The 22,306-nt window shown below is 38.6% G+C and overlaps 1 protein-coding gene across 2 annotated transcripts in view; it reads right to left on the bottom strand.

Moving 5' to 3' along the window:
* LOC136874044 (1-phosphatidylinositol 4,5-bisphosphate phosphodiesterase epsilon-1) overlaps positions 1 to 22,306 on the bottom strand; it is a 374,213-nt gene that overhangs the window by 61,608 nt on the left and 290,299 nt on the right. For both annotated transcript variants that reach the window (XM_067147543.2, XM_067147544.2), the window contains 4 exons: positions 13,109 to 13,280; positions 7,037 to 7,494; positions 3,307 to 3,457; positions 343 to 477 (listed from right to left, as the gene is read on the bottom strand). In XM_067147543.2, coding sequence (XP_067003644.2) covers positions 343 to 477; positions 3,307 to 3,457; positions 7,037 to 7,494; positions 13,109 to 13,280 — 916 coding nt within the window. The remainder of the gene's footprint in view (positions 1 to 342; positions 478 to 3,306; positions 3,458 to 7,036; positions 7,495 to 13,108; positions 13,281 to 22,306) is intronic.

Below are 22,306 nucleotides of genomic sequence, written 5' to 3'. Positions count from 1 at the left end.
TGATAAAACTGGGAAGCAGAAAGGAGCCGTCGGGAGCTGAGAGGACTGGGATTGACGAGAGGAGAGAGACAATCTATTTGAAGACGGCAGTGTATGAAGATGTGGCGATTGTCTTGCCCTTTCATGTTTATCCTTGTGTCCTCTTTCTGTTCCTCCCTCTTTCCACGCTGACCCACCATTGTGTTTATCCTATTATGTATTCCTTTTCTTGTTCCTCTCTCTCTCTCTCTCTATTGACTTAATATTATAACTCATGTTGCACTTAAACTAAACAGATAAAAAGCTCTTTCGCTAGTCACATGAAATGGACACAACTGTTAATATATCCTATTTTTTCCTCACCTTAAGAGCTTGTATGTTACCCACAGACTTCTTTTTCTTGAACTTTGCTGATGGACCTCGTCTCAGCGTACCATTATCCGGAGGAGACATGCCACCCACATTGCCAGTTAATGCCCAATCTCGTCCACCAAAGACCTGAGCAAACAATGAAAAAAATAGTTTTCCATACTGTACCTTAATTTGAGACACATACACACACCTGAATATGGAAGACATCAAAAGTACAGATTCCTCTTACTGACCTGGAACTATCAGAAATGCTAAAATTGATTGATGAATAGACTGGAATTTCTTTCATTGAGATTTATAGATATCAAACTTTATCAATATTTTTCACTTAAAATAACTTCTGTTTCATTATATCAGTAAATTTACTCCATACAGAGAACATGATTTATCCTACAAGAATTGCAGGCCAAATATTAACGAATAGAAGAGTAATAAATGGCATAATAATATTGATAAAAATTTCCACTTCAAAGATTTACTACATTATAAAATGATTTCATGTTTCTGTTGATGTTTCACACTAAAGTCCATACACATAATCTGTGAAGTAGCAGTGAGGAAACAAGCATTCTGTACAGGCAGCATCACAGATGGCAGGTACAATGAGTAGTCATCATGAAAGGGATAGTGTGGAAGAGAGAACATAACTGGTTGACACTACACATTTGACTGTATTAGTATTGAAGCGGAGAACACATCAAAATCAGAAAATAAAACATGTTTTATACTGGAAATAAAAAGCTGCATATTAATATTTTTAAATGACAGTAGCCTAAGAGAAGGTGCATCACAATATATGTTGTGCAGATCTGTGTTATGCACGTAAAGGTATGTGGGATTCTCAGAGCTAACTTAACTTGCTGGCTTCTTTCTTGATATTGGGTAGGATAAAGTGATGGAAGCATACACTCGCATGCTTCACCATACTTCACAGATTCCATGCACAGGCTTTACTATACAATCAATGCAGCATAGGCAATGACTCATAGTAAATTATGTAAGAAAGGAGAAGTAAAAGGGACAATTTTGAGTTGTTATGAAGAAAGTTAATTCACCATCACCACCACCACCACCACCACCACCACCACCACCACCACCACCACCACCACCACCACCACCACCACCACCACCATCATCATCATCATCATCATCATCATCATCATCATCATCATCATCATCATCATCCCCCTTATCCAATTTGATCTTGGATTGAGGACCATTGATCTCCATCTCTGCCTGTCTTTCCACCATTCTACATCAAAGACGTTTTGAAAATTCGCCACTCTCTTCCTTAGATCATGTTCAATTTCTACTTTCCACCATTTCCTGGGTCTACCTCCAGATCTTTTCCCTTCAACCTCCAGTGCAATCATTGACTTCAGGATCCTTGTTCCTCACATTCTTTTCACATACCCATACCACCTCAGTCTCAATCGTTGTACTCTCTCTCTCACTATGCATACACCTAGTGTTTCTCATATTACCATATTTCTTATTTGGTCCTGTCTTGTCTTGGCTAGCATACTTCTTATGAATTTCCTCTCACTTTTCTAGATTTGAATTTCCTTTGCTTTGATCATTGCCCAAGTTTCAGCTCCATACGTCAAGATTGGTAGAAAGTAGTCCTTGTAAATGATTTCCTTGCATCATATTGGCACTTCCTTACTCAATAACAGTCCTCTCACACTCTGTTAAAACCCTCCAACTAACTACACTCTTCTACTTATCTCACACTCACTAGGTATTGAAATATTCTTACTATCTCTAGTGGTTTCTCCTGAATTGTTACACCTCACCTTCCATTTCTTGATCCTTTTGTAAGAACATCAGTTTTGATCTTTTCCTTGTTAATTTTTGTTCTCCATTCTTCAATCACTTCATTCCACTGTTTGCCTGTTCTTGAACTTCCTCTTCACTTTCACCTAACAGCACAATGTCATTAGCAAATAATCATGCTTTTAGTGTTCCTGACCCAGTTCTCTTTTTCATTTCTTTATTAACCCATGATGATAACAAATAGGAAAAGTGATAGTATATTTCATTGTCTCAGACCTGTTCTAACTTCAAATTCTTCTGTCTCCCCTGCTTTGGTCTGACACACCATAATTGCTTGAATTGTATAAAATATACTGATATCTCTTCAAAAATTAAACCTAATGGATTGAATGATGTTATTTTTATTATTACTCTTAATTATCGTCTGAACATATACTATAGCTTATATATCTCTTTGGGACAATACATAAGTATTAAGTTCATCATGGTACATTTGTGGGATACTTGGTATCTCACAACTTTTATCTACGTTTTCGTCAGTACAAAAATATGACATACTCCATTTAGGAATTTAACCTATATAATAATAAAACATACTCATGCACAGTATTAAGCAGTTATTTTTATATCACTTCTCGCTACTATATTCAATTAATGATTTGGTCCTTTTTTGGCACTGACTAAAATGGTGACACTGACATGATCTGTCACAATGAGAGCTGTACAATTTGGTGATGGGTCGTGGAAAGCAATTCTTTTGCACATCTTGTGGTGAAAGCCATGTACTGCGAGTCTTGTTGATGCTTTGAGATGTAATTCAATTGAGCATTCTTTGTACTGGTCTAGAGTTTTTGGAGTCTGTCCTTTAGCATTGATGTGGAGAATTCTCATGCTTATGTTCATGTCTGCATATTTTTGCCCTGTATTTAGTAAATGGTTTTCAAATGCAGATTCTTGGGAAAAATAACCTTACTGTAAAAGTATATGAACTCAAGCCAGTAGGATAGAAATGAAGGAGATAAGATGGTAAGATACATTTAATATAAATGATTTATGTCTAGAATCAAGGGCACAGAATCATGTAAAAGCAGTGAATTAACAAGCAAGACAAATATATAAATGAAAGATTGAGCATTCATTTGAACTTCTGTAAGCTTTATTTGAGCAAGTTATGATTACCCGAATAGCATCAGCTGTCATAGGCCCACAGCAGCATTCCTCAAAGTACAACTGGAGATACTGTTCTTTCAGCCACAGCATGCGTCGATCAGTCAACTGTAACTGCCTCTTAAGGCCTCGGACCACCCAGCATAGGCCCATATACCACATCCTGTAGAATAAAACACCCTTAGTGGCTTCAGTTTCAGCATATATTAAAATAGACTACCTAATCAATCACCTAGTGAAATAACCAGAATCCTCAATACTGTTAGATAATAATAATAATTTTGTGTTGCTATTGCTAGACTGGTGCAGTCCTTATGAGGGTGCGCAGCACTTGCCGTGTATGGGAAACTGCACGTTATTGCGGTGGAGGATAGTGTTCTGTGTGGCGTATGAGTTACAAGGATATGTTGGAAATAGCACAAATACCTAGTCCCCAAGCCAAGGGAATTAATCTTTTAAAATTAAAATCCCTGACTTGACCAAGAATCAAACCCGGGGCTCTCTGAACCACAGCCAGTGTGCTGACCATTCAGCCAAGGAGTGGACAGTCCTAATAAATCAAACCACATTATTCAATTCCATTGGCAGATAAACCCTAAACAATCTGTCATTCTCTCTCTTAAAAATGAAACTATTTCTCAATATCAATCTCAATCTACCAGCTCTCTACAGGCACTATTTCTTGAGACCACAAATCCAATAATAATGAAAATTAGAAGTATAAATCATCATAATTGTATATTTAATGCTTATTAGGTATTAAAATTAAGCTATTGGAATTTGAAAATGTAACATTTAGTTACTATATCAAATTATTCCTTTCACTATGAAATTGAGAATATTAACTAATTTACATTAACATCTTACAGAAATACAATTTCTGTGTTTCTTTAAAGGACTAACATAATGTCAATGCCTGTAGGCTTTCCATAGACCATCCAGCATGTATGGATGGTGATGCTGGAGACTTATTTTCAACAGTCCAAGCATCATGGATTTACTCCAATTAATGTCAACTTGGTGTCAGTGTGTTCATAAATTACTCACATTACTTAGCTGTACATCTGTAGTCCTAAGTTACCATCAACAACTAACAGCACATACTGATGGAATGTATAGCCAGTGTACTGAAAGAAGAGCTTAGACAGAAGATTGTTTGGTTTATACCTGACCGATCTTCAAGGATACCCACCTTACGAAATGCCTAGCCGCCACCACCCGACATGTTTTATTGGAATCCCCACAACACTGTGGACTATTGACCAGCATTGAAGTTTCCATTGAAGCAAACTCCAATGGAGCACAGGCATGGGAATTCTGCCCCATTCCTCCCTGTAAACTTTCCATAGACCCTCCAGGGTGCACGGATGGTGATGTTGGAGACTTATTTTCAACAGTCCAAATGTACGTAATCCATTGGACTAGCATCAGGGCTCTTTACAGGAATGTTTTGAAACCGAATTATATGAATTTCTGATTCCTGTCCCATTTCATGATACAAATACAGAGATGTTCTGGATGTTTGACTTCAAGACTTATCCACATGGATCTGCACCTGGTTTGAGTTCACTCTATAATTGTAGGACATCTGTCTGATACATAAGCATCATAATAGATTCCTGCAAGAATCTTGCATTTGCTTCCATGGTTTCTTTCAACTTACCCACATAACTGAATCCTGAGACAACAACAAACCCACATGGGAAACTGTTCTGGCAGTGTCGAACAAAGCTACTCCACCTACCACCATCGATGTCACGGTATGCTATCAGCTGAATATGACCACAACCAGTGAAATGGATATGTGCTTCATCTGCTTCCATTTTGACGCTGCTAGGTGCATTTCACTATGTGAGTGTATGAAAAATGAGCATGGAAAAGGACCATAATACACCTTTCCCAATAATAGCTGATTTTTGGCACCATTTCATGACACTCGCACACCTACAAGGCCAAACGCAAGACTGCTCACATCAGCAGACCTGTAGTCCCAATAGCCACTCATTAGGTGGCAGTATGTTGAGCAGCTGATCAGATATAAACCGATCAACCTTCTGTACAAAGACATCAGCACTGAAGTTTTAAAATGAAGGTGACATAAGAAATTTTTATATTTTAAGCAGACTATTCAGCTACTAGCACTATAAAATTTGCTAAGACCAATGTTAGTAAGTCGTATCCACCACAGCATTCTGGAACTTACCAAGTCAATGTAGTTTAACTGATAGATAAAAATGGACAAATATAGAAAAATAGGAACATAAAAAGGAACATATAATAAGAAAAAACAGCGATGAAGTTGGGAAGCAGAAATGAGCTTGTCAGGGTCCGAGAGGAAATTCACATGGAAGAATTAGGACTGATAAGGAGAGAGCCCATTTCTTTGAAGATGAAATGAAATGGCGTATGGCTTTTAGTGCTGGAAGTGTCCGAGGACAAGTTTGGCTCGCCAGGTGCAGGTTTTTTGAACGGACTCCCGTAGGCGACCTGCGCATCGTAATGAGGATGAAATGATAATGAAGATGACACATAGACACCCAGTCCTCGTGCCAGCGCAATTAACCAATTATGGTTAAAATTGCCGGCCTTTGCCGGGCATCAAACCTACGACCCCTGTGACCAAAGGCCTAGACACTAACTATTTAGCCGTAGAGCCGGACTATTTGAAAATGACAGTATGAATATGTGGTGACTGTCCTTATCATTTTGTGTTTTCATATTTGTCTTCCTCTTTCTGTTGCTCCCTCATTCCCAACTGACTTTACCCCACTTACACACATACTATAATGTTTGAGCAGTGGAAAGGAAGGATCATACAACAAATGCACTTGTGTTTACTGATGATATTATGGTATGGGGTGAGGCAGGATCAGAAGTACATCTAGATCTTCGGCAAGAAGAATTTTAAAAATGGGAGTGGTCATCAGCTGAACATTGATTTGGTGATGAGTTAAAATCCTGAAGAAATCCACCTGTGAGAACAAAATGAAGAAGAAGATATTATTAATTTCAAATTCTTAGGAAGCTATGTTTTTTCTGACAATACCACAAACCAAGAAATAGGCAATAGGATACAAGTTGAATCAAAATTCTACCGCTCCATTCGTCAACTGCTTTCAGATAACAGATTTTCCCAAGCTTCAAATATAACACCATACAAAACAAATGTTGTACCAATTCTAATGTGTAGACTGGAAGCAACAACTTTAACTGGACCTGCAAAAAAGTTGCTTGCAGGCCAGTGAAATGAAGTTCCTCCATTCTTGTCTCCAAAAGACAAGGAGAGAAAACATATAGCAACAACTTGGATAGGACAAGAGCCTGTTAGGAACCTTACAATTAAGTAGTTTACAACGGTATAGACATATGAGAAGGATAGATCCAAATAGGACCCAAGAGCACACTATGAAAGGAATGTTGCTGGTATGAGGCGCAGAGGCCTTGTGATGGTTGGGGGAAAGCATTTTTCAAAGACCTTGCCAAATGTGATGTAAATTGGCAGCAAAAAGTAGAACATCAGCTGCGGATGAACAGGACAAACTGGAGGAGGCTCATAAATAACCGCACCTGGCTTGCTGGAGTGGAGAGATGATGATATGATCATGATGATGACTATTGTGTTTGACTTTAGAACTAATCTGTGGAAATTTTCATCTTGAGCGTAGTGTTAACAAGGCTAGGAGTGAAAGTTGATTGGGAAATTAGTTCATTTAAAGCACATGAAAGTAAATGGTTATAATACCTGCAAAGTGTGGGTGGACATAGAAGGAACAAAATGCGATTGTCACTGAGATTAGCCCCATACACCAAGGCCAAACAGCATTCTGAACAAGGAAATCGATCCAGTCCATAGCGCTTGCAGGCTGTCACTAGGTCAGGATCCTTTTCCCTGTCACGGCCACCAAGAGCGATCTCTTTCACAGCAGCCAAGTCCAGATAGCCTTCTTCAAGAGCTGTCCCTGCACTCTCCCCACTAGCTAGTTTGGCTGTCAATCCTGGAGCTACCATCTCCTCAGGATTAGCTGCAAGGCAGTAATCTGGAGAAGATCCACCTCCACCAGCTCCAGTCCGTAGGCCACTCCAGCCTGGTCGACTCCAGGTTAGCGTGGCACAGCTGCGTTCTAATCGAACATAGACTAGAGCTGTTCTTGATCCACCTTCAGCATCCCAGTGAACTGCTGTGCTGCCATGGTGAAGTACCTTTAAATCATAATGAACAACACATTACCAAGATTAATATATCTTCAAAACCCTTTTAAATTTTAGAACACCACAAAATACAGTTAATATTTATTTCTAAAAAAAAAAGATATCCTTATGTATAATTCCAGAAGGAACATAAATTTATGGGGTTCGGTGCATTATATGACCTTGGGAAGTGTTCATTGTTAACAATATTCATTTCATTATCATGTTTCATTAAATAAATCAAATTGTGCAATAATTATTGAATGGATTTCCATGGTTGAAGCCTTAAATACTCTGAGTTTGAATTTCTTTCTTCAGCTTATCCCAGCTATTTGATTTTGGCCAGAAGTTTAATGCTGGATGTTCTTCCTGACACTACATGAATTTTGAGATGAAAAACCCATGATTGACTGGAATTCAAACCTCAAAAGCCTGAGTTTTAATGTCAGATCTAATTTTTTCGATTCATGTAGTGAGTAGTATTTACTGAGCTAAAGCCTCTTCTCATTTTCAATTTCACAGTGTGTAGGGGGAGAATCATGAAATCGCCTGTTGGTTGGCAGGTTTGAATCAGCTTGGATGTTGGCTGCTCAGTTCTCTTGGAGTTTCCAGCAATTTCAGTCGGATTTGCCTTGCATCTACATTACCTGTGGTGAGTACCATTCTGGAATATGGTGTAATGACAATGAATTTGAACTGGAAATTCTTACATGGCTTGGAAGAGGCAATACGAGGGTTGGGGCAAAAGTCATGGCACTATTTTTTTTTTTCTTGAAGATACCAGTCCGGTTGGAAAGTGTGACATATATAGACAAAAGGACAAGGTGTTAACTACATGTGTGGACAATGAATAGCACTGAAATATCATAATGCACTAATTTGTTACGGTAGTATACAGGGCAATATGACCTTCCCGGTGCAAAAGAATGACAACACAGTACACATAAAGTTGACATGACAAACCTGGGCCTAAAAAACCCTCAAAGCAGTCCCCTGCTACCGACACCACACGCTGCCAATGATGTGGGAGGCGCTGAATACCATCTGCCTCAGCATTTGCCGCACCATGTGTGAATCGGGTCACCTGTTGGTGCACAGCATTAACAATGCCCTCTTGTGTTGCAAACCGCCTACCATGTAGTGGTTCCTTTATCTTTCGAATGAGATCAAAATCACAGGACGAAATGTCGGGAGAGTATGGTGGGTGCTCCGATTCTTCCCATCCCCAACATCGCAGTAGCTGCCCTACACACTCTGTTTTATGTGGTTTTGCATTGTTGTGCAGGATTATTGCACTGTCCACAAGATTCGGACATTTCTCCTGAATGCCACGTCGCACCTGTTGCACCAGGAAGTCCCTGTAGTACTGTGCGGTCACTTTTCTGCCATGTGGAACAAAGTGACAAACAATGACACCCCTGACGTCATACGTGACGATCACCATCAATTTGACTGGGGAAGGATTCTGACTGACCTTCTGCCTCCTTGGTGATCCATCATGTCGCCACCTCACAGACTGACGTTTCAGTTCTGGTTCGCAAGCCCTGGCCCAAAATTCATCGATGACGATTATTCGTGACAAGAATTGATTGCCGTCCTGTTGCCAGTGTGCAAGGTAGTCGGAGCATATTGCATAGCACACCCATCTTTGAACTTCCGTCAGTGCATGTGGTACCCACCGCGATGCGATTTTACGCAGTTGCAGCTCATTACACATTTTCCTGTGGATGATGCGTTTCTCGATGCCACTTGCCCTCTCTAACTCCAGTAGCGTCCATTGTCTGTCTTCAACCTGGAGCTGCTTGATGACGGCACGTGCCATGTCGGTCCACACACTGACAGGTCGTCCCAAATGTTGTTCATCACTGGTTGACACACGTCCTTGCTGAAACTTTCTTATCCACCGTGTTACTGTACGGTATGGTAGGGCATTATTCCCAACGGCTTCCACTAATTCACTGTGACATTCCATCGCATTTCTCCCTTGGAGAACGGTTATTTTGATGTAAGCGCGCTACTCAACATGGGTTACGTCCATCTCGCATGACACTCACCAACTGACTGATTTCACAGCCCTCGCTGTGCTACTACCAGCTATCACAGAGCTATCTGTTGTTCTACATACACACTATGCCTGCAGAACTTCCACACGACACATATACGTTTGTGATTCGTTCACATATCTACAAGAAAAAAAATAGTTGCCATGACTTTTGCCCCACTCCTCGTATTATTTTCATCACGAGACTAAAGCTAACATCAACCGACCCAAACATACCTTTCTGTATGTCAAAGTTTCAGCATTTGCTATGGCTATAAATAAATCTCAAGGCCAGACTTCTAGAAAAAATGGAATTATCCACATTAGTCCACTTTTACTCATGTGCAACTGTAGATGGTATTCAGTTGTGTGAATCCTCCAGCAGATGTACAGATAGTCATTGAAAAAACAAGTGAACAAGGCCAAAATTGTGATACACTATACACAAAGAACATTGCATAAGTGAAATACTGTAAGAGGAAAACACAACCACCTATAGGTTGTTTTATTGGAAAACTGGTCTTAATAAATTGATTCCTTACTTCATTTAAATGTTTTTAACATTCCCAATAAATAGGAGCTATTGCCCCAAAAATATAAGAGTGTTAAAATTCACACTGCTTTGTTTATTTTTATATCTCATACGATAAGATCTACCACTTATTGATCACCAGAATATCTCACTGAAAGAGTTGTTTATGATAATATCTTTTATCTGATACATGTTGCTATCTTTTCTCAAAATGCAATTCTAGCTTTCTATTTCTTGATTATTCTAGCTTACTTTTATTACTTCTTCTCTGTCAATGGTTTAAGAAATGAACTATAATGTCAATGCATTATCAGTTGGTGTGTGCACAGTGAGGAATTTATGAATAGTGGAGCACATGTACCTGGCAAGAAGATAGAAAGTATTTGTAATTTTAGACACTGTCCGACTCGTTGGCTGAATGCTCAGTGTACTGGCCTTCGGTTCAGAGAGTCCCGGGTTCAATTCCCGGCCGGGTAGAAGATTTTAACCTTCATTGGTTAATTCCAATGGCCTGGGGGCTGGGTGTTTGGGCTCTCCCCAACATCCCTGCAACTCACACACACCACACATAACACTATCCTCCACCACAATAACACGCAGTTACCTACACACGGCAGATGCCGCCCACCCTCATTGGAGGGTCTGCCTTACAAGGGCTGCACTCGGCTAGAAATAGCCACACAAAATTATTATTATTTTAGACACTGCAGCAGGGATGGCAAACCTTTACCGATTAGCATGACACTTAAGGTCTTAATTATTACCTTTTACTGTCCTGTGTGCTATCGCTTATTTTCCTTTAAAACCCCTCATTTGACTTCATTTAGGTATCAGATTGCATTACATATAAATCCATTCAATTAAATGTTTCATTAATTTTTTTTGTAAACATCACTTGAAACATTTACAAAAACAGGTAAATTTTAATAAGAAGGTATATTTTTGCTTTAACCTAATAAATTTGTAAAATATAGGGCTATAGAATTAATTGAGATATACTTCTTTATTACAGCATAATGTTAAAATATGCTATTTCGCTAGATTTTTGACCTGTTTATTACATGTTCAAAACATAAAAATATGTTAATATGTTTCTCTGGACTAGAGCTATTTAAGTTTCTAATTAACTATTAAGTTTAATGCTCATCCATGTCACACAATATAACAGAACTGCCTGTCTCCACTTTACACACATTTCTTTCATCTGTTTAAGAAATACCCAGATAATAATCACATGTTACTGATAATTCTATCAATGAACACTTTTTAAGGTCTGAATGTGATGGGGTGAAAGTTCCTTTTGGGGATCATTTTAAGTATCTAGGTGTTAGTATAAGGAAAAATCTTCATTGGGGTAATCACATAAATGGGATTGTAAATAAAGGGTACAGATCTCTGCACATGGTTATGAGAGTGTTTAGGGGTTGTAGTAAGGATGTAATTTTTTTTTTTTTTTTTTGTTAGGGGCTTTACGTCGCACCGACACAGATAGGTCTTATGGCGACGATGGGATAGGAAAGGCCTAGGAGTTGGAAGGAAGCTGCCGTGGCCTTAATTAAGGTACAGCCCCAGCATTTGCCTGGTGTGAAAATGGGAAACCACAGAAAACCATTGCCGATAGTGGGATTCGAACCTACTATCTCCCGGATGCAAGCTCACAGCCGCGCGCCTCTACACGCACGGCCAACTCGCCCGGTTAAGGATGTAAAGGAGAGGGCATATAAGTCTCTGGTAAGACCCAAACTAGAGTATGGTTCCAGTGTATGGGACCCTCACCAGGATTACCTGATTCAAGAACTGGAAAAAAATCCAAAGAAAAGCAGCTCGATTTGTTCTGGGTGATTTCCGACAAAAGAGTAGCATTACAAAAATGTTGCAAAGTTTGGGCTGGGTAGAATTGAGAGAAAGAAGGAGAGCTGCTCGACTAAATGGTATGTTCCAAGCTGTCAGCGGAGAGATGGTGTGGAATGACATTAGTAGACGAATAAGTTTGAGTGGCATTTATAAAAGTAGGAAAGATCACAATATGAAGATAAAGTTGGAATTCAAGAGGACAAACTGGGGCAAATATTCATTTATAGGAAGGGGAGTTAGGGATTGGATAACTTACCAAGGGAGATGTTCAATAAATTTCCAATTTCTTTGAAATCATTTAAGAAAAGGCTAGGAAAACAACAGATAGGGAATCTGCCACCTGGGCAACTGCCTTAAATGCAGATCAGTATTGATTGATTTGATTGATTTGATGTATTCAAATTTGTCTTTACAAAGTGTTTAGGGAGTACAAATAGGTTTGGAGTGTAGGGGAGATGATTTTTTCTGAAACCACCAACTTCCTGAATTTACAGGTTGGCACTATAGAGAAAGTGAACTAATATAATATAGAATATAGGCCTATATCGCTGTGAGTGAAGATCAACGTTTTTAGAAGTTAAGTTCTAAAAGGGAATACTGTATTTATCTGAGATCAAATGTTCCCTACAAGAGCTAATATTTAGCTTCAGTACTCTATTCTAACTTGACTAAACTGCTTATTTTGGATTTTATGATGCATGCAATAATATTTCACAATTAGTCTGGAATAATCAAATTAATACCTAACACTGATACATAAATAAGTTTTAATAATGGTACCCATAATATATTTACAGAAATAATAAGGAATACTTAAGCATAAAACTGAACATTTTAGAAACACTAGAAATTTATAAACATTAATTAATACAACAATACATGCTCAGTGATTTTTAAAAAATGAATATTTAAAAGCAATCTTAAGCCTTAGCAACAGCTGTATATCAGAAACACAGATGTAGTACATAAATAAGGAACATAGCTCCTACTCTTAAATGTAAGGTAAAATATTCTGTGGAAACAATATCAAAGTGAATAACAATACCTGTCACCATTTCACCACCTGACGATGGAGCACAGTGTCCAAAACACATTGTGAAGTGAATACATGAAACTTCAAAAGTGACTAGTAAGAGTGCTTTATTATTCATAAAGAATACTGTTCTTCAGTGAAACAGTTTGCTTTAACAATAACAAACCTGTAATACATGGTGGTCGATGCCGCTGTGGGGAGCCGAGATGGGGAAAAAGCTCACTCCATGATCATTACTCAGAGGTTGTACAGGCCGATAAGTGTCCAAATCGAGATCATAGTCATGATCTTCGGACTCGTCAAGCATGTAAGACCGCTCTATGCTTGATGTGTGAATACTGCAAGCAAAAAATAATATACCATATGCCAGTAATTATAGTTGTCAATATTCGCATTATTATCATATTAATATTAATTTACTTGATAGGGAAGATAAGTATTGGAAAGGAACAAACAAGTGATAAATCAACTAATATAGGAATATGAATAAGAACACAATGACAGGTCAATGTGGGAAGGAGGATAAGAAAAAACAGAGAAGAAAGTAACTGAACTTTTTTTAAGCATTCTTTACATCACACTGACATAGTTAGGTCTTATGGTAATGATGGGATAGCAAAGGCCTTAGGAGTGGAAAGCTATTTGCTTAACGTCGCGCCGACACAGATAGATCTTAATGGCGACAATGGGACAGGAAAGGCCTTGGGAGTGGGAAGGAAGCGGCCATGGCCTTAATTAAGGTACAGCCCCAGCATTTGCCTGGTGTGAAAATGGGAAACCACGGAAAACCATCTTCAGGGCTGCCGACAGTGGGGTTCGAACCCACTATCTCCCGGATGCAAGCTCACAGCTGTGTGACCCTAACCGCACGGCCAACTCGCCCGGTGGGAGTGGGAAGGAAGTGGCTGTGGCCTTAATTAAGCTACAGCCTCAGCATTTGCCTAGTGTGAAAATGTGAAACCACAGAAAACCATCTTCAGGGCTGCCAACAGTAGAGTTTGAACCCACTAAGCTCACAGCTGGACGCTGCAAGTGCCATTTCCTCCAAGAACGTTGGCAATCAATAACATGTCTTGCATTTTATCCATGACCATCCAGAACAGCATTGGTTAATTTCATTGGCACGGGGGCTGGGTGTATGTGTTGTCTTCATCATCATTTCATCCTCATCACGACGCGCAGGTTGCCTACAGGAGTCAAATCAAAAGACCTGCACCTGGCGAGCCGAACCCGTCCTGGGATTTCCCGGCACTAAAAGCCATACGCCATTTCATTTCTTCTTAAAAACTGAAGCTTTTACAGACATGAAAGTTGGTATTTTGAATTTCCTTTCAAAATAACGAAACACGTATTTTTTGTTCTGGAAAGTCCACTTAAGGCGGGAGAGGGGTGGAAAGAAGTGAAGAAGTAGAAGTTAAAATATTCTTGTCTAATATAACTCTTTCTTACACATGTGTTTAACTTGCACTTGTGACAGTGAGTCTTTTCAGACATACTGATATTAAACATTGCATCCTCTGTGGCATTACGAATCCTTTGATTTCTACAGAGTGTAATAATATCTATATGGTAGCATTTACATATGAACAGCAATCTGCCTTTACATGTCTGTAAAACACAGACAGCATAAAACTATAATACTGTATATGAGGCATGAGATCTATTCATTGAGCTATAGGTACAATCGCGATCACAAGAATTCCAGGTGGAAAAGGAAAAAGGTAACATTTGGGCAAAGATTTTGACCAACCCTGAGGATGAAGAAAAAGTAACCAAGGCAACGTCGCATGTGTTCATCATCCAGGAGGTGTGGCCTGTCCCATTAGGCACTCCGAAGTCACTCCCAACACCATTTTCTCAGTAACTGATTAAGATGTTTCTATGGTTAAATATTCTGACTATACTGGCTTCTCCTAATCAAGGATAAGTATTAATTACCTGTAATTTCCTTGTGCAAAAATGTGCATGATGTAATCCTTTGCCAATATGTGTGGCATTTAATTGTTTGATTAGTGCTGACAATAACTCCATAGGAACGGTTTTCCAAACATCCTTGCTATTAACAAAGTAATGAAGAACCATTCTTTTCGTTTTTCCTTAATTAGTTTCCTCCAATCATTTGAAATGCTAGAAAATTATTATTTTTATGAAAAATTAGTGCACTGTTTAAGATTATAAAAATACAATTATTTTCATGTGCAGGAAGTGTTAATTTTATTTATTTACATATTTCTTACAAATTGCACTCCTTTGTTTCTTTTAAGACATTTTACTGGGATATATGAGAATATCTTATTTTTACCTTTTTTTTGCTAGGGGCTTTACGTCGCGCCGACACAGATATGTCTTATGGCGACGATGGGATAGGAAAGGCCTAGGAGTTGGAAGGAAGCGGCCATGGCCTTAATTAAGGTACAGCCCCAGCATTTGCCTGGTGTGAAAATGGGAAACCACGGAAAACCATTTTCAGGGCTGCCGATAGTGGGATTCGAACCTACTATCTCCCAGATGCAAGCTCACAGCCGCGCGCCTTTACGCGCACGGCCAACTCGCCCGGTCTTATTTTTACTATTACCTACCATTATTCTTCTTGGATTGTGAATAATATTCTTCATTTACTTGTCTTTTAAATGTAAGCACTGTTTCTGTCTTGTATTTTCATACATCACTTTATCCCATTTAATTTCTATCCCATTTCCCATAATTATATTAAGAAAAATGAATGACATAATATTTCAGTAAAAGGGTAGGCCCTAAATCTTGATATGAAACAGTTACCCTCTTTCATCTTAATTTCTTGCATTCAAATTTGATATCCGTGTGTATTTTAGTGCAAAGGATATTAATTCTTCTTTTGACAGTGTCTGCATGAGTATTAAAGTGGTTTAATTTAACAGGGCCAATATTGACAAAAATATGGGTCATTCTTTCTTACAGTGGTTGAGTGTAATGATAATGAAGTCATAGTTCAGACCGCTATCATTTCAGCCAGCCTTCGCACACAAGAATTACAAAGACACTGGAGAATTTTACCCCCAATGAGTTGATATACACAGTACATCTGTTGCCTTCAAGGACTCCCCTCATTCCTCTGTGTCATCGTTGTCAAGCCAGGAGGGACGTGCAGGCAGGCAGGGAGCAAGTACCTTCCACTCCGCGTGTTTCATTCATGCTAGATATCCCGTACTTTACGCTCTCCACCTTCCCTTCACTCTTCAGATGTGTGCATGTGTTACATGTCTAATGGATGTGACAAATGAGAGAGAATGTGTAAGCAGGAACAGGGCGGTTCTGAGGACTGTGCTGATTTCTTGCCTGAATTGAATATTTCTGGCCACGAGATACTAAAGTTCTCGAGTGTACACCGAATTACAGCATACCTGTATTATATTTTCAATATCATAATCTGTAACTTTAAAACTCATGCTTGATTTTTTAATTGTTTCAAAGTATTTCACGAGCTATAAATTGGCAGACAATATAGAATTGATTTTAAGGCAAGGCATGTTCATGTCATTTCATTTATAACATCATAAATTTCTTTCATAGAGGTTTTACTCAATCTGTCCTGGTATACACATTTGAAATTGTTTTGATTTTTAGTCAATTTATTTATCTCACTAAATAGGATATCAGAAACACAAAACTTCAATGTTACTGGAATAAAGTTGTGCAAGTTGCTCAGGGGTACAGATCTCTGTATGTGATTATGAGGGTATTTAGGGGTTATAGTAAGGATGTAAAGGAGAGGGCACGTAAGTCTCTGGTAAGATCCCAACTTGAGCATGGTTCAAGTGTATGGGACCCTCATCAGGATTACTTGATTAAAGAACCAAAGGAAAGCAGCTCGATTCGTTACGGGCGACTTCCGACAAGAGAGTAGGGTTACAAAAATGTTGCAAAGTTTGGGCTGGAAAGACTTGGCAAAAAGGAGAAGAGCTGCTCGACTAAGCGGTATGTTGATATAGATGTTGATTCCCATATATATTGGTATTAAGCGGTATGTTCCGAGCTGTCAGTGGAGAGATGGTGTGGAATGATATTAGTAGATGAATAAGTTTGAGTGGTATCTTTCAAAGTAAGAAAGATTATAATATGAAGATAAAGTTGGAATTCAAGTGGACAAATAGGGGCAAATATTCATTTATAGGAGTTAGGGATTGGAATAACTTATCAAAGATGATGTTCAATAAATTTCTATTTTCTTTGAAATCATTTAAGAAAAGGCTAGGAAACAACAGACAGGGAATCTGCCACCTGGGTGACTGCCCTAAATGCAGACCAGGATTGATTGATTGATTGATTGATTGATTGATTGATCAATGTGATGTAATATATTTAACTGATAATTTATGGTACTGGAGGTTTTAACTTGCCTGTAGTTCACAGTAGCTGTTGAAAATGTTATCCAAGCATAAGTGGCAGTGGCACTGGAAGTTCCGGAAAACTCCTAGCAGTTTGTCTTGGCTTATGCTGTGTATTAAACTTGTGATCTCTTGTTTGAGATCCCGAAGTGTGGAGAGAGTACACTTTCTGTCTGAGAGTACCCCAGCGATAATTGATCATAAGCAGTTAAGTCTGGCAAATGGGGGAGAAAGTTACTCATTAAAAAAAAAAATGTCACAACTTCTATCGAACGAACTGACATGTTAGCTGTTGCACTATCCTGCTGGGAGTACATGTACAGTATTGTTTTCCTTCTTCCACTAATATATCCAAATGGTTACAAAATCTCATTCACATAGTACTCTGAAAGACCAATTACCCATCTCGCATTAATCGTGCACCATACCCCATCTTTTGGTAGTGTAATAGGAATTCATGAATGTGGATGTTCAGTGTCTCGGTACTCAATATCCATGAGGATGAAATCAATCTTCATTGCTCATTACCACGCATATGCACAAGTCTTTTCCAGTTTCATTAAGAGATGGCGCCAGCGAACAGTACGCAGGGGATGAATTTGACACATACATCAGTTTGTTCATCTGACATTAACCTACCAACACACACAAGTTGAGTCTGACAAACACTAGCGTCTGTGTTGTATCATTCAGTGATCATGTCGACATTTGTGCCTGAAAGACAACATTTGTGGCACGCATTGTTTTTCTTATTTAATCAAAAGAAAATGACTGTGAAAAGTCATCATTCACTGGTAGAAACATATGGTGAACACGCTCCATCGATTAGAACATGCGAGATAAGGTTTCGAAAATTGAAATGTGGTGATTTCAATGTGAAAGTGTGCACTCTGGTAGACCACAGAAGTGTGAAGACGAGCAATTGCAGGCGTTACTGGATGATGACCCAACTAAAGCTCAACAGCGATTGGTACAAGCATTAAATGTGTCACAAGAAATCAAGCATTGATCGAAAGACGATTGGAATGGGCCAGAAGACATGGCAAAGTGATTTTATTACATGACAATGCGCTGTCTCACACAGCAAAACCAGTGAAAGACACCTTGAAACCGCTTGGATGGAACATCCTTCCACACCTGCCATACTGACCCGACCTGGCACCATCTGACTATCACCTCTTCGCATCAGTGGGACACGTGCTCAAAGAGCAGTACTTCAGTAATTTCAAGGAAGTTGGAAAATAGCTCGATGAATGGTTTGCCACAAAAACAACAGTTTTTCTGACATAGTGTTCACCACTTACCTGAAAGACGGGCGAAGTGTGTAGAAGCCGATTAGATTAGATTAGATTAGATTAGATAAAGCCTTTATTCTCTGTGGCGAAGTTAGGGCTCTTGGCCCTTTCTTACACTTAACCACACACATATTGTTATTATTCCATAATCATATTAAACCTATATTTAATTTATTGTGCAATAATATATCATTTTCACACACAATCACTCGTTCCACTCATACAGGTACTGTACCTTGCTGGAAGCACTTAACGAGGAACTGCTGGTAGGAGGTTTTAAATATACTTTTTGATGCAGCATCCTTGATGTCTTTGGGAAGAGCATTCCACCATCCCGAAGCGGTGATAGTAAATGATCGATGGTATGTGGTTGTTTGGTGGACAGGTATTTCTAGGAGGGACACTGAGTGAGTATCATGAGGATGTAAAGAACCAGGGTGACGAAAATTGCTGGAGAGATAAGCAGGGATGTCTTCCGAAAGTACCTGGTACACAAGAGTATTTGCATGTAGTTTACGCCTGTCATCTAGTCGTAACCAAGATAATTGTTTATAGTAGGGAGAAACTCGAGCGTCATACCGCAAATCCATAGCATATCTAAGACAAGCATTTTGAGTGCGTTGTAGTTTCAAGCTTAATTCCTTTGTTGTATCCGTAAGAATTAAATCACAGTAGTCAAAAATGGGAAATAATAATGACCGAACAAGTTGAATTTTTAGTGATCGAGGGAATACATTTCTGAAACGTTTTAAGGGGTGCAAGCCACAATAAACCTTTTTCCAGATATTCTTAACTTGCGCTGTCCAGTTTAGAGTTTCCGTTATAATAAAATCAAGGTTAGAAACTGTCACAATAAGGTATAACAGTATTATTTAAAGTTACGGGAGGAATGCAATTTTGTTTTAAAATGTGAAGATTCTTTGATGTACCGATGATAATGGCTTGTGTTTTATGGGGGTTTAATTTAAGGTTGTTTTTAACTGCATAGCTATTAATTTGCTCAAGGTCAGCATTTACATTACATATTGCTTGTTGTATATTATTAGTTCTAGTGTGGTAATAAATTTGCAGATCATCAGCATAAAGATGGTACTTGCAGTGCTTAATTGATCTGGTGATATCATTTATATATAAAGTGAATAGGCGAGGGCCTAGGACTGACCCTTGTGGAACACCAATATTTTTTGTTCGCCACGTTGATTTATTATTATTTGGAACCACGCACTGTCGGCGGTTTGTGAGGTAAGAATAGAAAAATTCCAGCAATTTCTGGCTAAAGTTTAAGGACTGTAATTTGGAAAGAAGCAACCTAGGATCGACAGTATCAAATGAGCTACTGAAATCTAAAAGAGCAAGTATTGTCACTTGTTTGTTGTCCATTGCATATCTAATGTCATCTGTCACTTTCAGCAGAGCTGTCATGGTACTATGTTTTTTCTTAAAGCCTGATTGGTAAGAGTCGAGTAAAGCATATTTATGTAAGTACGTAAGGATTTGTTCATGTACCAGGCGTTCCAGCACTTTGGACAAGGGTGGTAGGATAGAAACTGGTCGGTAATCTGAAGGAATACTGGGTCCATCTTTTTTTGGGACTGGGATGACGAGGGCATCCTTCCACGCCGTAGGGAAAATTCCTTGGGTTAAACAGTAGTTAATAATGTGTGTTACGATCGGCAGAATGGCACCAATGATGTATTTGTAGAAAGACAGAGGTATGCCATTGTGTCCAGCAGCATTTGATCTGAGAGAATACATAACTCGTTTTACGTCATTTATACCAACCTCTTTAAACACAAATGTATCTTGAATTGGCATAAAATGAATATTATTATTATTATTATTATTATTATTATTATTACTGTTATAAAAATTATTATTATTACTTGTACAGTTATGAAAATTATTATTATTATTATTATTATTATTATTATTATTATTATTATTATTATTATTATTATTATTATTATTATTATTATTATTATTATTATTATTATTTGCTCTTACAGTGGATTCGGCCGACGTGAAGTGTAAATTTAAGTCATCAAGGGATACATTCGGCGCTTGCTTTAGTAACTTTCGACCTATACCCATCGTTCGTAATTGTTTCCATATTTCTGTCGAGTTCTTGCATTTCGATACTTGACATATGTGTTTATATTTACTGTTTCTGATTAACTGTTTAACCCTGTTGCGGAGAACGCGATAATTTTCAAAGTCATTAGCATTACCCGTTCGTTTAAACCTTCTGTACCACGAGTCACGCTTTGCCATTTCTGATTTAATCTCACTAGTCAACCACGGAGAAGGTGGTCGAGTCACCCGGATCTCTTTCTTGGGAGCAAATCTGTCGTACAGTTCTAACACCAGATCAGATAGTTTATTTATTTTTACGTCAATATCATCCATGTGTAAAATGACCAGTATTTTGAATAAACAAAAAATGAATTTTCCTTGAAAATTACATGTTTTCTTTGCCACAAAAACTGGCAAGAACTTATGCATACACCTGGTAAAAGAAGTGTGGGATCCATAATTCCAACACATATGGATTTAAAATCCACCTACAAAAATTAAGGTGTGCAGTCAGATCAGTATGCTGACACTTTAAGCAGAAGAAATTTGAGAGTTTTCAGGTCTCCCACAACAGAACAAGTCGCATTTTTGCACAAGCCACTGAGTCAGTGTTTTCTAAATCCATTTTGCTTTGAATATTGTGAAGCATCCTGTTAGCCAGGGCTTATTTAGGATGTCACTTTATCATGTCAAAAAGCAGATCCTGTTTCCTTCCACAGTACCACGGCACTTTCCAACAGCCAAGTGGCCTCCAGATAGCGTTGATAAAAATTACATAAGGCAAGTAGGTGAATGAAACCAAGAGATAGACAAATTTGGGATGAAAGTAAGCATAGAGAAGTGTAAAACAAGAGTGATGACAAAGGGAAGGAAGAAAGGAAGGTAGGATAAAATTGAATGGAAACATTCTGGAAGTGATCAAAAGTTTCAGCTACTTGGGAAGTGTGATCACAGAAGATGGAAAGAGAGCCAAAGAAACTGGGAAAAGAACACAACTGAACAGTTTCTACCAGAGTGTAAGGGGTATTCTCTGGGACCAAGACATTCCAAAGCAAAGTAAAAAGATGTTATATGTATAACAAACTGATAGATGCAACTTATTATGAACCATACTAACATATGCTGCTGGATCATGGATGGCAACAAAAAGAGAAGAGAACAGAGTACAGGCAGTGGAGACTAAACTCCTCAGAGGCATCGAAGGCAAGACCAAAACAGAGAGAAATGAGGAAATCAGAAAATAGACAGGAACCTCAAAACTTCAGGACAGGATAGAAACAACTAAACTGAAGTGGTGCAGCAAATGATTAGGATGGGAGAGAAGAGAGTGCCAAAAAGAAAAGTTGTGGTCTTTTCCCAATTTCCTTGGCTATCTTTCCATCTTCTGTGATCGCACCTCTAAAGTACTTGAAACTTTTGACCACTTCCAGAATTCTTCCATTCAGTTTTATCCTTCCTTCCTTCCTTCCTTCTTTCCTTCCTTCCCCTCGTCATCACTCTACAAAAATTTAACAGGAAAGAGGCCAAGAGGGCGATCCACAAGCATATGGGCAGATACAGTGAGGGACTGTATAGGGAAGAGGGGAGGAAATCTAGAAGATGTACTCAAGAAAGGAAAGGAGTGGTGGAGAG

This window comes from Anabrus simplex, chromosome 5, assembly GCF_040414725.1.
Source record: "Anabrus simplex isolate iqAnaSimp1 chromosome 5, ASM4041472v1, whole genome shotgun sequence".
Taxonomy (NCBI): Eukaryota; Metazoa; Arthropoda; class Insecta; order Orthoptera; family Tettigoniidae; genus Anabrus; species Anabrus simplex.
This window is presented reverse-complemented; position numbering and strand designations above follow the sequence as displayed.